The 14,080-nt window shown below is 38.1% G+C and overlaps 2 protein-coding genes across 8 annotated transcripts in view; one reads left to right on the top strand and one right to left on the bottom strand.

Annotated features, from left to right (window-relative positions):
- The first annotated feature begins 3,576 nt into the window (after positions 1-3,576).
- Positions 3,577-11,867, top strand: si:dkey-13a21.4 (uncharacterized protein LOC494576 homolog). Its single transcript, XM_017719175.2, has 5 exons — positions 3,577-3,761; positions 4,351-4,477; positions 7,379-7,597; positions 10,296-10,421; positions 10,584-11,867. The coding sequence occupies exons 1-5, from the start codon at positions 3,709-3,711 to the stop codon at positions 10,680-10,682; spliced, it is 624 nt and encodes a 207-aa protein (XP_017574664.1). The 5' UTR covers positions 3,577-3,708; the 3' UTR covers positions 10,683-11,867.
- A 100-nt stretch (positions 11,868-11,967) lies between these two features.
- The window catches only part of hcfc1a (host cell factor C1a), a 34,338-nt gene continuing 32,225 nt past the window's right edge, over positions 11,968-14,080 (bottom strand). For all 7 annotated transcript variants that reach the window (XM_017719141.2, XM_017719142.2, XM_017719144.2 and 4 more), the window contains 2 exons: positions 13,612-13,672; positions 11,968-13,490 (listed from right to left, as the gene is read on the bottom strand). In XM_017719141.2, coding sequence (XP_017574630.1) covers positions 13,451-13,490; positions 13,612-13,672 — 101 coding nt within the window. In that variant the 3' untranslated portion in view covers positions 11,968-13,450. The remainder of the gene's footprint in view (positions 13,491-13,611; positions 13,673-14,080) is intronic.

Raw genomic sequence — 14,080 nt, 5'->3', positions numbered from 1 at the left:
AAGAAGTAATTATACACTGTTGTTGTGGATTGCTGGTAATATTTTGGTGAGACACTGAAATGTTTTTTTTATGGTTGGTGTGTTTGGGTTCCAATTTGAGCCTCAGTAACACATTGCTTTAGTACTGCATGTACTGTATGTGATAAAAGCACGACTAACCTGAGAGAGAGAGGGGGAGAGAGAGAGAGAGAGAGAGAGAGAGAGAGAGAGAGAGAGTGTGTGTGTGTGTGTGTGTAGGGATGTGGCTCAGTCTGTTCGAGCTGCTGTATTGTGATAAGAGAATATCAAGATCAATGTGGGAGTCGCAAAGCCACACACACACAGCACGGTGTTACCCCCCTAAGTCAGTTACATTCCACTGTAAACGTTATATAAAAATGTTTAGCTGTCACAAAACTATTACTACTGTATTTAGATTACCTTTACCAGGTACCATATTTACCAGATGTTTTCTGTGGTGTAATTAATTTGACTGCTTGTCTGATACTGGATAAATTATGTGTAATTTTGCCCAAATCCTTAAGGAGTAGAAGTTATTTCTTTTAACATTTTGGGGCTAATAGCCAGCTAGCTAAGATAATGTTATTGGCAAATGGCAGGTAATAATAGCAAAGACATTTATTATTTAGCTATTCATTCTTATTGGGATGCTTTTATTATGATTGCTCTTTTTACTATTTTTGACCTATTTTGTCATTAACTTTACTGCTTGTGACCTGACCTCCAAAAAAGCAAGATTAGCATTAGCTATGCTAGCTAGCTAAAGCATGATGATGTTAGCTTATGTTCATTAGCTAAATATGAAATCACAAACACATGGTAAATCCATCCGTGTTAATAGAGTTAAGATACTTTCTGGTAACAGTTATACAGTACTAACTCTCAGTGGGCCTTGGCATCAGTTCTATAAATCTCTGGTACAGTACTGTAGGGATGCAGACCATTGCACCAAAAAGATATTTCCTCAGTTGCTGTTTTTATGATGATGACAGGGAGAGTGCTGTGCAATGTGCTCAGCATTTTTACACATGCCACAGAGCATATAGAATATTGCTGGGTTAATTGGATTATGTAGTACACTTATCTAGAAGCATCTAGAGTCTAGAGATTTAGCTTTAATTTTTATTATTTATAATGTTGATAATGTTTACACTGTTTCCCATTTCTATTACTGAGGAGTATTACTGACTCCTGTTACTCTGCTGCTGCTGCAATACTGTGAATTTCCCTGCTGTGGGACTAATAAAGGATTATTTTATCTTATCTTATCTGCACGCATTATGTTTCTCCATGTATCCTTATTGTCATTCTCAAAACTGTGTCATGCAAAATGTTCCACCCTGTGACCATCCAAAATTACTTGGTTTGTGACCGTAGGTTGAATCCAATGCATTAGGTCACCTAAACTCTTCCAAGTCCTGTGTGTGTGTGTGTGTGTGTGTGTGTGTGTGTGTGTGTGTGTGTGTGTGTGTGTGTGTGTGTGTGTAAATGGGGGGGTCCACTGGGCCTCAAGTTCCAGAGAAAGAGGTTTCTATGAATGCTTAGCCTTATCTCTGAAGCACACAGCCGGCTGACACACTCACTCTCGGGAGCCTCATCTCCTCACACATGCTACACACTTCTCACAGGCTTCATTTAGTGCTTCTTCATTTAGAGCTTTAATCTCATTTCAGATGTTAAACTGCTTAGATGAATGAGTTGAGTTGTATAGGAGTGTGATGCACTTAAGTATGTCTTCAGTATAGACAGCTCAGCTTGATGGAATGTATGAAATCAATTCTGCTCAGAGGCTCTTATCCCATAGATAAGTACAAGTGAATGTACAGAGAATTTGTTTAATTTAACCTACTTAAACTACAAAATTATCTGCAACATTTTGTTGTATTAATAATTTATTACATTACATTATTACATTATTTTTATAATGTACTTATCTGAATATTATATAAGTTAATAATAATAATAATAATAATAATAATAATAATGAGAAAAAGAAATATGATAATAGATAATAAAGAAGAAAAATAATAAAATATTAGACCAAAGGTTTTTCAGCAAGTGCTTTTAACAGTAGCTTTCTTACTAGAAAATTTCAATTTTCCTTTTTTTCTGTGGATTATTTTTTTCTGTGGGCTGTGGAGTGAAAGTGAAGGAAATGTAGAGCAGGTAGAGCAGCAATCCAACTTTTCCCACTTACTGAGAGATGAACCCCATTTTAAACACACTTTACAGTTCATACTTCCACACCCTTTAACTGCCAGTGACACACAACCGCACACACACACCAAGGGCAGTAGAAAACAAGCAGAACCTTTTACTATCCCTCTCAGATCATTTATGCTTTTATGTTTTAAGCAGTAAAAAACAGTCACCCCAGATGTTGCATTCAATTGTAAGATTGTTTTGCAGAGGCATTTGCATCTAAAAAGGATCAATCACTCAATCGCTTTCAAAATAGTGAGATATTTAATGTCATATTTATACTACATGTAACAGATAAAGTCATAAAGTCATCCCCATGCTATTTTGCCAAGTGTACTTTAATATCCTCCACTGCTAGCAGTTCTTAGGAGTTCTTAGAGGATTAGAGAATATATATAAAATGTGTTGCCCAGGGGTGCCCAAACTACTGCATACAACTGCATATGCTATATGTCCAGATATCTAGGCACCCCTTCTAAGTAGTGAATACAGCTATTTTAAGGGGCACCCATTGCTGACACAGGCTTTAAATTGCGGGTTATATAATCTCCAATGAAAATTATTGCTGATAGAATGAGATGCTCTGAAACAACTGCTCATGAGCCTCAGGACACCATGCCCAATGCCAAGTACTGACTAGGGGATATAAAGCCCCCCAACACTCATCAGTGAGCATTCTCTGGAGTAATTGAGCACAATACCTCTGGGATAAGTTGGAGTAGCATTTGTGATCAAGAACTAAAAGTCAATACTAATCAAATACAGTCAAAGCCTCACAGCAATGTTCCAACATCTAGTCTAAAGCCTTTCCAGATGCTTTTTATTTAAACCTTTGATTTCAGAAGAAATGCTGAATGAGCAGGTGTCTACATACTTTTGGACATATAGTGTATATTGTCTATAAAGAGAACTCAAACAGTATTTCCTAATTCTTTTAGCTTGTAGAGTTGGAGCTAAGTAATGTGTGCTTTGTGATTTAGTTCCATCTTCCGTCAGAGAGAGGAACTGTGCCTTTATGATAGGCGTCAGTTTGTGAGCAGTGGAGTGTGTGGGTTTATCTCTACTTCTGGCTGTTTGAGTGCAGGTGTGTTCTGCTTAATAACTTCTCACACACCCCAAAGTGTATGCCATTTTGACTTTAAAAGATTTTTAAAAAAGAAAGTCTGAATAAAGTTTTCCTTTTAGAACAAAAACACTTTCACTGTCTCAGACTTCCTTCTTAACCCTGACTGCAGCGTATCTTGGCATGTGTGTGGTGTGTATGCACAGTGTAAATCTAGGACAAAACTGCACTGACTCTTCCACACCTGTTTGGCTTGGTGGGGCTTTCACCTTTATCTTTGGTTAACCATTAGCTCATGGGCTGTCAGTGGATCAATAGCATAACGCTTTTGTAGGTACTAGCATATTTATTTCAAAAGCATTTTGTTAATAACAATTTACTACCCAAGATGGACTTTCTGTAAGGCTGGATATTTTTGTCTCTACTGATCAGCTGATTATTAAATGGACAAGTGGAGTACACCCCATCTGAAGGTGGTTCTGGTTGGAAACTCTGGGTGAGTGGACAGACGGTAACTTTTAAAAAAACAAAAAAAGAATTATGCTTCTGACAGTTACAGAATGAATGAACTAGATTAACACCTAACTCAAGGTAATGACAGTTATGAGGACCACTGCACTGCCAGAAAAACGATAATAATTTGTATGTAAAAAGTTTCTATTAAAGTCGACAAAACATTACATATAATTTTTGTAGCTGATTAGTCAAGACATGTCTAGTGTCTGAGGTCTTATTTTTGCGCTAGAGCTGTGAGGCTGCTGTAGCCCACAAGTAATTAAAACTTTATACTCCACCACTTAGCATCATGCAACAGACAAAATCCAGGATTCAAGGTGGCTGCTACTAGTGTTTTCAGCCATACAACATACTTTTTTATATAAAATACTGTCATATAGTGTCAGAAACCAGTCTACTGGATTTGTTTACTCAACAACTTGTTTACTCAAGTTGCACAGCAAACTTGTGATGCTTGATACTGTTTTTTCTTGGTTTTTGATTTAGTTCTGATATTTATATCCTGAACTGAAGTTCTAAGAGTCTTGGTTCGATAGTGAATTCCAGTGTCCATTTTTATATATACAAAGGGTGGGAAAATCTTCGATGATGACACGGTTTGTGGATCATCGGTTCACTAACATGTACCGTGCTACCATTGGGGTGGATTTCCTGACTAAAGAAGTGACTGTGGAAAAAGACAGTGTGATTCTACAGGTAAGAACATTCAGTTTACTTGTAAATTTGCAGCCTGAGTCTATGGCTTGGCAAAGACTCAGTTTGGCCAGAAGTTAGCAAGTAATTTAAGTTAGCTAAATTACTGATGATTTTTTATCTACTTTCAAAGCGCGATTGTCAGAATCTCCATCTGACACACCAAACAAGCCCAACTGATAGTATGAACAAGACACTGGATTTAATCATGTGCCAGAAAGAAACATAAAATTGAAAAGCTGCAAATATAAAAAAAGATCAGCAAAAAGTAAATTTAAGTGTGCAATCAAACTTACACAATCAAAGGTGTGATATCCAACAAACATTTAGACTAAGTAAAGACAAAGTCATTCAGGTTTTTCCAAACAAAAATCAACAAAAATAACAATAAAAATACAAACCAAACAGTTTTGTGCAAAGTATTGTCAACTGTTAAAATAACACTGCTCCAGTTTAAACATTTCAGCAAGATATGTACAGACATGTTTGGAGTGAGAATCAGGCCTGCACATCTGAATAATCTCTCAAATGCTACAGAGCTGTTGCGGCTCCACAGCAGAACTAGATTTTAGGTAAATTAACATAATCCTCCTTTGCTGTAAAATCACACACAGTTCTAACACAGTTTTCACAATAAATGGTCTTAAATGTTGGTGTTTATAGTGTACATTGTCTGTAAAGTGAACTTAAACAGTATTTCCTAATTCATTTAGCTTGTATAGTTGGAGCTAAGTGATGTGTGCCTTGTGATTTAGTCCCATCCCAACTGCTAATTCACCCTTTAACGCTGAAGACGAACATCAATAATTTGGACATAAATGGATTTATTAGCTGGTTTCATCATATGTTTAATCTGCAACAAGTCGCAAAGCTAAAGTCAGCATCTCATTCATCAGCTTCTTGTTTGAATTTTTTTGTTCCAGCTTAAATGGTGCAGCAGTACAATCTGGCAACATTTAAGGTGAAATGGAAAAATTTGAGCAAGAAGCTGAAAAATGAGAAGACTTCAGCCTCATAAAAAGTAAAAAATTGAGAGACATTTTACAAGAAACTTGCAGAAAAGTTTCCTGAGATGCGAGTAAAGTGGCAACAGCTGCGTAAAGTAGAGCAAAGTAAGTTTGCATTTACATTTATATTTTTAGCCTGTACTAAATATGTTGAGACATATTTACAGCCAAGATGGTGATTTGGAAATAAAATGTGTCACCAAGGTGTTTTTTGTTGGAAGGACAAAATGGCTCTTCTTAACATTTCAGTTCACTGTTCATATCTCAGTCAGGATTGTACAATTGTTACTAGCCCAGTTAATGATCACTTTCTATGGTTCAGATTTTGTGCGGATTGTCTGAAGCCTGTAGCTAAGTTGTTGTGAAAATTTTTGCTAAAAAAAATTTGTAGGCGCTACAGCTCCTAGCTACAAAAATTTGTGGTACTCAAAACTGAAAGCCACATTAACATGTCAAAAAAATTGAGATCACTTGTAAATCTCACAAACTCACATGAACAGTTTGTAGTATTTGGCGCAAATAATGCACAAAAACCATTTTTTTTCTTTTATATGTTCTGGCTACTGTTTATGTGCATCTCTACACAATGTGGGGAAATGTGGCAGGAAATCAACAGAAATGTTGTGGAGAAGATAGGAGTGAGGATTTTTTTTTCGTTCCAAAAGCAAGCCTGAACTCCAGTGGTGGACAGAAACCATGTAGACAAACCATGTATTTGAGTTAAAGTAGAAATATCCAAGGTAAAATATTACTCCAGTAAAAGGAAAAGTTCCTCCACTGGAGTAAAAGTAAAAAAAAATATTTGCCTTCAAATGTACTTAAGTATCAAAAGTAAAAGTGCTAAAAGATTAAGATTATGGCTCTCATTAATCAACTTTTTTTTGGTGAAAATACTCTGGTGTAGCTCTTGTAACACCAATCTTTTAATAAAATGTCATTAATTAGTCTGATCCGAAAACATCATATTAAAGCATGTAGTCCATCAGTCTAAATTCAAATCTTACACCAGTTTAGGTATCGATGCATCCCTGTTTTCTCAAAATGACACATTTTACATTGTGTGTTGTATTATGCTTGTGTGTGGTGTGTAATGTCTGTGTGATGTGTAATGTCTGTGTGTGTGTTGTATCATGCTTGTGTGTGATGTGTAACGTCTGTGTGTGATGTGTAATGTCTGTGTGTGTCTTATCATGCTTATGTGTGGTGTGTAATTTCTGTGTATGTCTTATCATGCTTGTGTGTGATGTGTAACGTCTGTGTGTGATGTGTAATGTCTGTGTGTGTCTTATCATGCTTGTGTGTGGTTTGTAATGTCTGTGTGATGTGTAATGCCTGTGTGTGTCATATCATGCTTGTGTGTGATGTGTAATGTCTGTGTGTGATGTGTAATGTCTATGTGATGTGTAATGTCTGTGTGTGTTGTATCATGCTTGTGTGTGATATGTTACATCTGTGTGTGATGTGTTATGTCTGTGTGATGTGTAACGTCTGTGTGTGTTGTATCATGCCTGTGTGTGATGTGTAATATCTGTGTGTGATGTGTAATGTCTGTGTGTGTTGTATTATGCTTGTGTGTGATGTGTAACATCTGTGTGTGTTGTATCATGCTTGTGTGTGATGTGTAATGTCTGTGTGTGTTGTATCATGCTTGTGTGTGATATGTAATGTCTGTGTGTAATGTGTAATGTCTGTGTGTGATGTGTAATATCTGTGTGTGTTGTATCATGCTTGTGTGTGATATGTAATGTCTGTGTGTGATGTGTAATGTCTGTGTGTGTTGTATCCTGCTTGTGTGATGTGTAACGTCTGTGTGTGATGTGTAATGTCTGTGTGATGTGTAATGTCTGTGTGTGTGTTACGCCTGTGCATGATGTCTGTGAGTGTTTTTTTCTTGGAGGTGTGGGACACGGCTGGTTCGGAGCGGTTTCATTCTTTAGGCTCGACTCTGTATCGTGGTGCTCACTGCTGCCTCCTCGTGTTTGACCTGAGCTCTGCGGCCTCCTTCAGCGCACTGGATGGCTGGCGCACAGAGTTCCTGCTGCAGGCCGCCCCTGCTGACCTTACAACCTTTCCCTTTATTGTGGTGGGCAATAAGACTGACTTGGGCACCCAAGAGGTTAGATCACTCAAACACAGATACAGTACATACTCAGAGCTTCAGTTCGATTGAGGGTCTGGCCAGTTTAAATTAACGGAAAAGCTTCATATGTGCTGCACTTTAGTTTTCCCTTTGATTTTGACAGCAGCTTCACAGATGAGATTATATGATTATTTCCTGACTCTGTTTGCTACTGTTTACACTTACATTAGCATTAGTATTATATTTTTAATTTTGACATTTCTGAGCAAAAGGCGGCACGGTGGCGTGGTGGGTAGCGCTGTCACCTCACAGCAAGGAGGGCCTGGGTTTGTTTACCCGGCTGGGCGACCAGGGTCCTCTCTGTGTGGAGTTTGCATGTTCTCCCCGTGTCTGCATGGGTTTCCTCCCACAGTCCAAAGACATGCAGTCAGGCCAATTAGACATGCTAAATTGCCCCTAGGTGTGAGTGTGTGAGTGACTGTCTGTGTCTGTCTGTCTGCCCTGCGATGGACTGGCGACCTGTCCAGGGTGTATCCTGCCTTCCGCCCAAAGACTTCTGGGATAGGCTCCAGCGACCGTGACGGAGAAGCGGCTTAGAAAATGGATGGATGGATGGATGGATGGATGCATGGATGAGCAAAAGGCAAACTTCACCATATAATAGAAAACATTTGTATGAAACAAAGCAAAATATTGGCTTCAAAAAATATTACTGCCATAAAGATGGAGTTAGAGTAGAAAATATTTAGCCAATGGTTTCAGCCATATGTTATATTCTGTAATGGATAGTAACCCTTAGAAAGCTCTTGGAGACCTAAACTGAGGGGAAGAAAAGGCTGCCTTTTGCAGACAAGACCATGACCATGATAAATAAATGGTCAGTGAAATAAAATTATTCCACCAGATCAATTAGAACATCTAAGTATTTTTGAATATTAAAATCTTCTAGCATATGTAATTTTAGTCATTTGTCATGGTTAAGGATGCACCAGGGCAGCATAAACCTCAACACTTTTTTAACAATATAAATAAGATCAATTAAAGCTAAAAAAAAAAAAAGTCCACGCCCAGTAGATTACTTAGAAATGTTGTCTGTTTCTAAAACTAAAAATGTAATCAGTAATAATCTGTTTAATCTTTTAAAAAATATGATCTAATATGATTACTTCTTGTCTAATTTCCCTGTTTCTTCTTAAAATTTTCTATACAACTGTCATAGTGACAGCAGCTTACACACTCAGTACACTGAGAATAGGCTGATTTATTTAAGTTCCATAATCAAAAATCATCATCATCGTTGTTAACCGCTTAATCCAGATAGGGTCGCGGTGGCAGTTGGGAGAGCAGAGAATCCCAGATGACCCTGTCCCCCGCAACTTCCTCCAGCTCATTCCCAGGGACCCCAAGCCGCTCCCAGGCCAACTTGGAGATGTAATCCCTCCAGCGGGTCCTAGGATGACCACGGGGCCTTATCTCGGTAGGCCGTGCCTGGAACACCCCCACCGGGAGGCGTCCAGGGGGCATCTGAACCAGATGCTCGAACCACCTCAGCTGGCTCCTCTCAATGCGGAGAAGCGGCTCTACTCTGAGCTCCTCACCCTATCAAATAGAGTGTAGCCCGCCATGTATAATGCATATGTATAATATACATACGGTCCCAAGTCAGATGAAACGACAACAAAGTCGATCATTGACCTCTGACCTAAGGAGCTCTGGTACCATATACACTTGTGAACATCCTTGTGTTCGAACTTGGTGTTTGTTAGGGACAATCCATACCTGGCACAGTCCAATAACAATTCACCATTCAGGTTTAGATCGGGTAGGCCGTTCTTCCCAATCATGCCTCTCCAGGTCTCCCAGTCATTGCCAACATGAGCATCCCCCGGTAAGAATATGGAGTCTGTAGGCCTTTCCGAAACCCCGCCCACTTGCTCCAAGAAGGCCAAATACTCTGACCTGTTGTTTGATGCATAAGCGCACACAACAGTCAGTTTTCCTCTCTGCAATTTTAATTCGCATTGAGGCAACCCTCTCATCCACTAGGACAAAAAGCACGGCCGCCAGCCAGGGACTCGTGAGTATCCCCACTCCCGCCCGGCACCGCTCACCCTGTGTAACCCCTGAGTAAGAGAGGGACCAACCCCTATCAAGCAGTTTGGTTCCAGAGCTGACACTATGGGTGGAGGTGAGCCCAACTGTATCTAGTTGGTTCCTCTCAACCTCCCGCACAAGCTCCGGCTCCTTCCCCCTGGTGAGGTTACATTCCACGTGCCAAGAGCCCGTTTTTGCAGCAAGGGCCTAGGCCACCAAGGGGCCCCCTGCAATGTGCCACTGCCTGTGCAGTACTGCTCCCCCGTGCTGGACCTGGCCCACATGGTCCCCCGACATTACCTCTTCGGGCTGAGCCCGGCCGGGTTACGTGGGCTGCCCAGCCACCAGACACTTGCCGAGGGACACCCAGGCTCCAGGGGTAGGTCCTGGTGACCCTATCCCGGGCAGTGTACACAGTATTCTGTGCTAGTTTTTAATGGTGGCTTTTTTGTAATTCTGAAAAACTAATCCTTAAAAAAAAGCATAAAGTCTGAAAAAAGTATGTAATCCTATGTATAATTTTTAAAACTATCATACTCTTGACTTGTGTTGTAATTAAATCACTAATCCAGATTACATGTAAGCAGTGACTGCTCAAATCTGAAATTAATAATGTTTAAACATGATCATATGTTCACAGGTTTCCCCTGAACGTGTGCAGCAGTGGTGTGAGAATTTGGGGGCTAGGTATTTTGAGTGCAGTGCTAAAGAGGATATAGATGTTGATATGGCCTTCAGAAGTGCCGCAAGAGCAGCACTGCAATATGTGAGTGTTTCCAATATCTTTTTCTATTCAGATGAAACAATTAAATCTACTTTAAAAATTAAAAATCATTGTTAATTTGTGAGTCTCTTCAAAGAACATTATTTGCTTCAATTTATTTATCAAAATTGTTTTGTAATTTGTTTACCTCTTCTCTCCCTGCAGTTTAAATGTAGTGTCATGGATAATAGAGAAAACATCCAAATTACCAACAGAGAGCCAGAAGAACAATCAAATCAGAATGCATCAAAATGTACTTGCTGAAGAAGCGCTGCTGATGTTAGATGAAAAACCCTGGAATGGATGGCTTTATGGATTCACTTTTTAATGGATCCCTAGATGTGTGACCATCCAACAAATATGGACAAGCCTTTTTTGCTTTTGAAACAACAATTTCTGAAATGTGTAATTTACTTTTTTGTTTCTTTTGCCTCTCCTTGTTTTCTTATACAGCTTTTTCCTTGCAAACTCACCTAGAGCCTGCCCCATCACATTACCGGTTTCCATGAAAGAAAGGAAAAATTTATAATGAATGGTAACTAGCTTTGTAGTTGTGACATTTTACCCAGAGTCTAAATTGCATATAAAATATTTGCTTTATCTACTTACAGGATGACTGACCTAGGCTAAAACATTAACACAGTATAAATATAACACTACAAATAATCTTTGTCAGCTTCCTGATTAGAAATTCCCACAAGTAATCACTCTTACTCTAAACTTATTGGAGTGTGTACCTTTATGTTAGAACAACATATCTTTCATTTTTATAATTTCATCTTCAAAGTATTCTCTGCATTTAGGTTTTATGCCATATATAGCATAGGTCAGCAAGAGATATATAAAATATCCCCCAACAAGAATGGAAGATTATTCAAAAAGCAGGATACAGGCTTTCTGGTGCATTGTAAAGGTAAATCTAGAAATCCAAAGTTTAGGTAGCTTTAATACTGCTTTATTTTTTCCTTTATATTGTGTCTAGAAGGAGCCATAGCACATAAGAAAACAGGATTAATTTTATCTGACAAAATACAGGTGCATAAAGGCCTCTGATGTTTTTAGATTTTTAGATGTGAAGCCATTTTGAATTATGGTGAAAATTCCATTATCATAGGCAAGAAGTTAGTAATTCATAGGTTTAATCAAAATGGAGAAAAATGAAGTAACATAAGATTACTCTGTTGTATTGCTACCCAATACTTTAGCTTGGTTCAATCAGCCAGCAAGCAAGCAATTACACCCGTGGGACTTCGAAATTAGGCAAGGTTGCACAAATTCATTAAATGCTTTAATTTTTCATGTAAATCCATAAGACAAATGAGAATCTATATTAAGATATTTGACCTCAATGGAATGTGATAAATTATTTGAAAAAAGAAAAATCTGAATAAAATAGAACAATTTTGTGATTCTCAAACTCCTGCCAAAATGTTATATTTATGATCAGGATATTAGGTGTTATTTAAAAAAAAAAAAAAAATTGTATTTGGATATTTATGGTTTACATTTTCAACAGAATGCCAGGAATTATGAGACATGGATGATATTCTTTAATTTCTCTAAAAACCTTTTATTCATCCCATTTAGTACAGCTACCAAGAAATGAACCCGTTATCCATGTAGGATTCAAAAGGACACCATGAATGGAACCAGGCCAGCTAAATGAGTTGTACTTCAAAGAAATAAAAGTCGTTACGATTAATCAGGGAGACAGTATATATTTCATTTCTTTTATAAGTCAAGACACAAAAGGCAATCAGGAGATGACCAACATGTAAAAACTTTGTTACAAGTAATATATAAAAGGCCAAGATGTAATCATTTTCTCTTGTGGTATGAATGAACTATATTACAATTGAATTCTTACTTGGCTTAACCAAGAATGAATGAAAAAGGAGGAAAAAAAAAAAAAAAAAAACCCTACGAAGACACAAAAAACAAAACACCTCAAATTCAATCCTTCTCATGAAGACATCCCTCTAAAGTCAAAACAAGTACACAATAACATTTACTCGCATACCATTCATTTTGTATGTAAATTACAAAGTTGAAAAGAATGAAAGTAAAAATCTATGAAGTTTCACATGGACATGTTCCTTCACGATCAAGGGCAGAAAATCTACAAATCCATGTTCTGAAGCATTCTTTAAAAAAGCATGAGGGAAAGCCAGAGGAGAGAGTAAAGATCAGTTGGTGGGTGGGGGCAAACAAAATAAAGCATTTTAACAAGCAGTGCAGGAAAAGGGGCAATAAAAGGGAAAAATCATTAATGGTTATTACATGTACAGGTTTGGTATACAAATACAGCTTGAAACAATCATAAAAAATATGAAGTAAACAAAAGAGCCATTTCCCTGCCTGTATGTGAAAGGCTTTCAGTTGTAATTCAGCTAAAAACGACAGTTACACACAGGCACACTGCTCAAATCCAGTACGACTCGCAAACTCATCTCAAACATTTCAGAACTACTGGGACAACCATGAAAAGAAAAGGAGGCGAGTTTTAACACAAGTTTTAAAAAAAATTGTACACAGACATACACATTCACAAGCAGGGAAAAGCTTTAAAAATACAAAAATAAACTACACAAAGGTTATCTGCATCAGTACTTTCTAATATTTTGGGAGGATTTTTTTCTTCGCCAATTTTTCCCACATACACATAACAGGTCAGTCTCAGCAAAGTCTCTGTCCCGCTAGTACAAGATTTCCTTCCTCATCTCCGCTCCAGTATACTCAGTAATGCAACATTTTCACAGGATTGCAGTCTCTTACTCATTTGTTTTCCTTCAACAAGGGAAAAAAAAAAATGCATCCTCCCTTTATCTGAGGACAAGTGCTTCGCCCTAAAACCAAAGAAACGTTTTTCCTAGCAGTTGTTTGACATTGGTTAAATGGTTTAATTTCGCTCTGATGTTGTGCTGTTGAAATACATGTCTAAAACACCAGTGGATGTGCAGCAGAGTTTGGAAGAATGGGGCTGTCCTAGTTTGAGGGGAAACTTGAAGGGAGAGAGGTGGCAATTTTCACCCTTACTGATCCATCCTGGCTTTCTTCAGACCAGTCCCTTTACTGCAATTAAATAAGACATCTGGTAATTCGTTATTTACTTAAGTTGTACGTAAACAATGAAATGGTAATTTTCTAGGAGGGAAAAAAAACCTAGTAAATGTGTTAACCGTTGAGGACTTACACATCCGGTGAGGACATTGCTCTTTTTGGGGCAGACTTGGCAGCGGCATCTTTGCCCGACTCTACAAAAGACACCCAAAGCTTTCAGAAACAATGCGCATTTAATATTAGAGCTGCAATAAATAATTATTTAATAATTAAGAAATAATTAACTGATTTAACAATTCTGCCTTCATCAGCTTCTCTCCCTTTGCCAGCAGCATAATTCAAAGTTTATTTTGTGCATCAGGCCTTTTCTTTTATGATCCAACAATCCACAATCCACCTCCTGTAACATATTGCAACCTGTCAGAATGTCTCCATCACACCCTTATAAAGCACTACAGACTCCTCCTCCCAAAGACCTCCTGGAAAATAATACTTCACAAAAAAAAAAAAAAAAAAAATCTTGTATGGAGGGATGGGGGGGTGGGGGTGGAGTGTTGTTCAACTAACAGTTGCAGCTCAAATTAGCATGTTTCAAAAACATG

This window comes from Pygocentrus nattereri, chromosome 21 (genome assembly GCF_015220715.1).
Source record: "Pygocentrus nattereri isolate fPygNat1 chromosome 21, fPygNat1.pri, whole genome shotgun sequence".
Taxonomy (NCBI): domain Eukaryota; kingdom Metazoa; phylum Chordata; class Actinopteri; order Characiformes; family Serrasalmidae; genus Pygocentrus; species Pygocentrus nattereri.
Note: the sequence above shows the minus strand (reverse complement) of the source record. Positions and strands in the feature narration are given on the sequence as shown.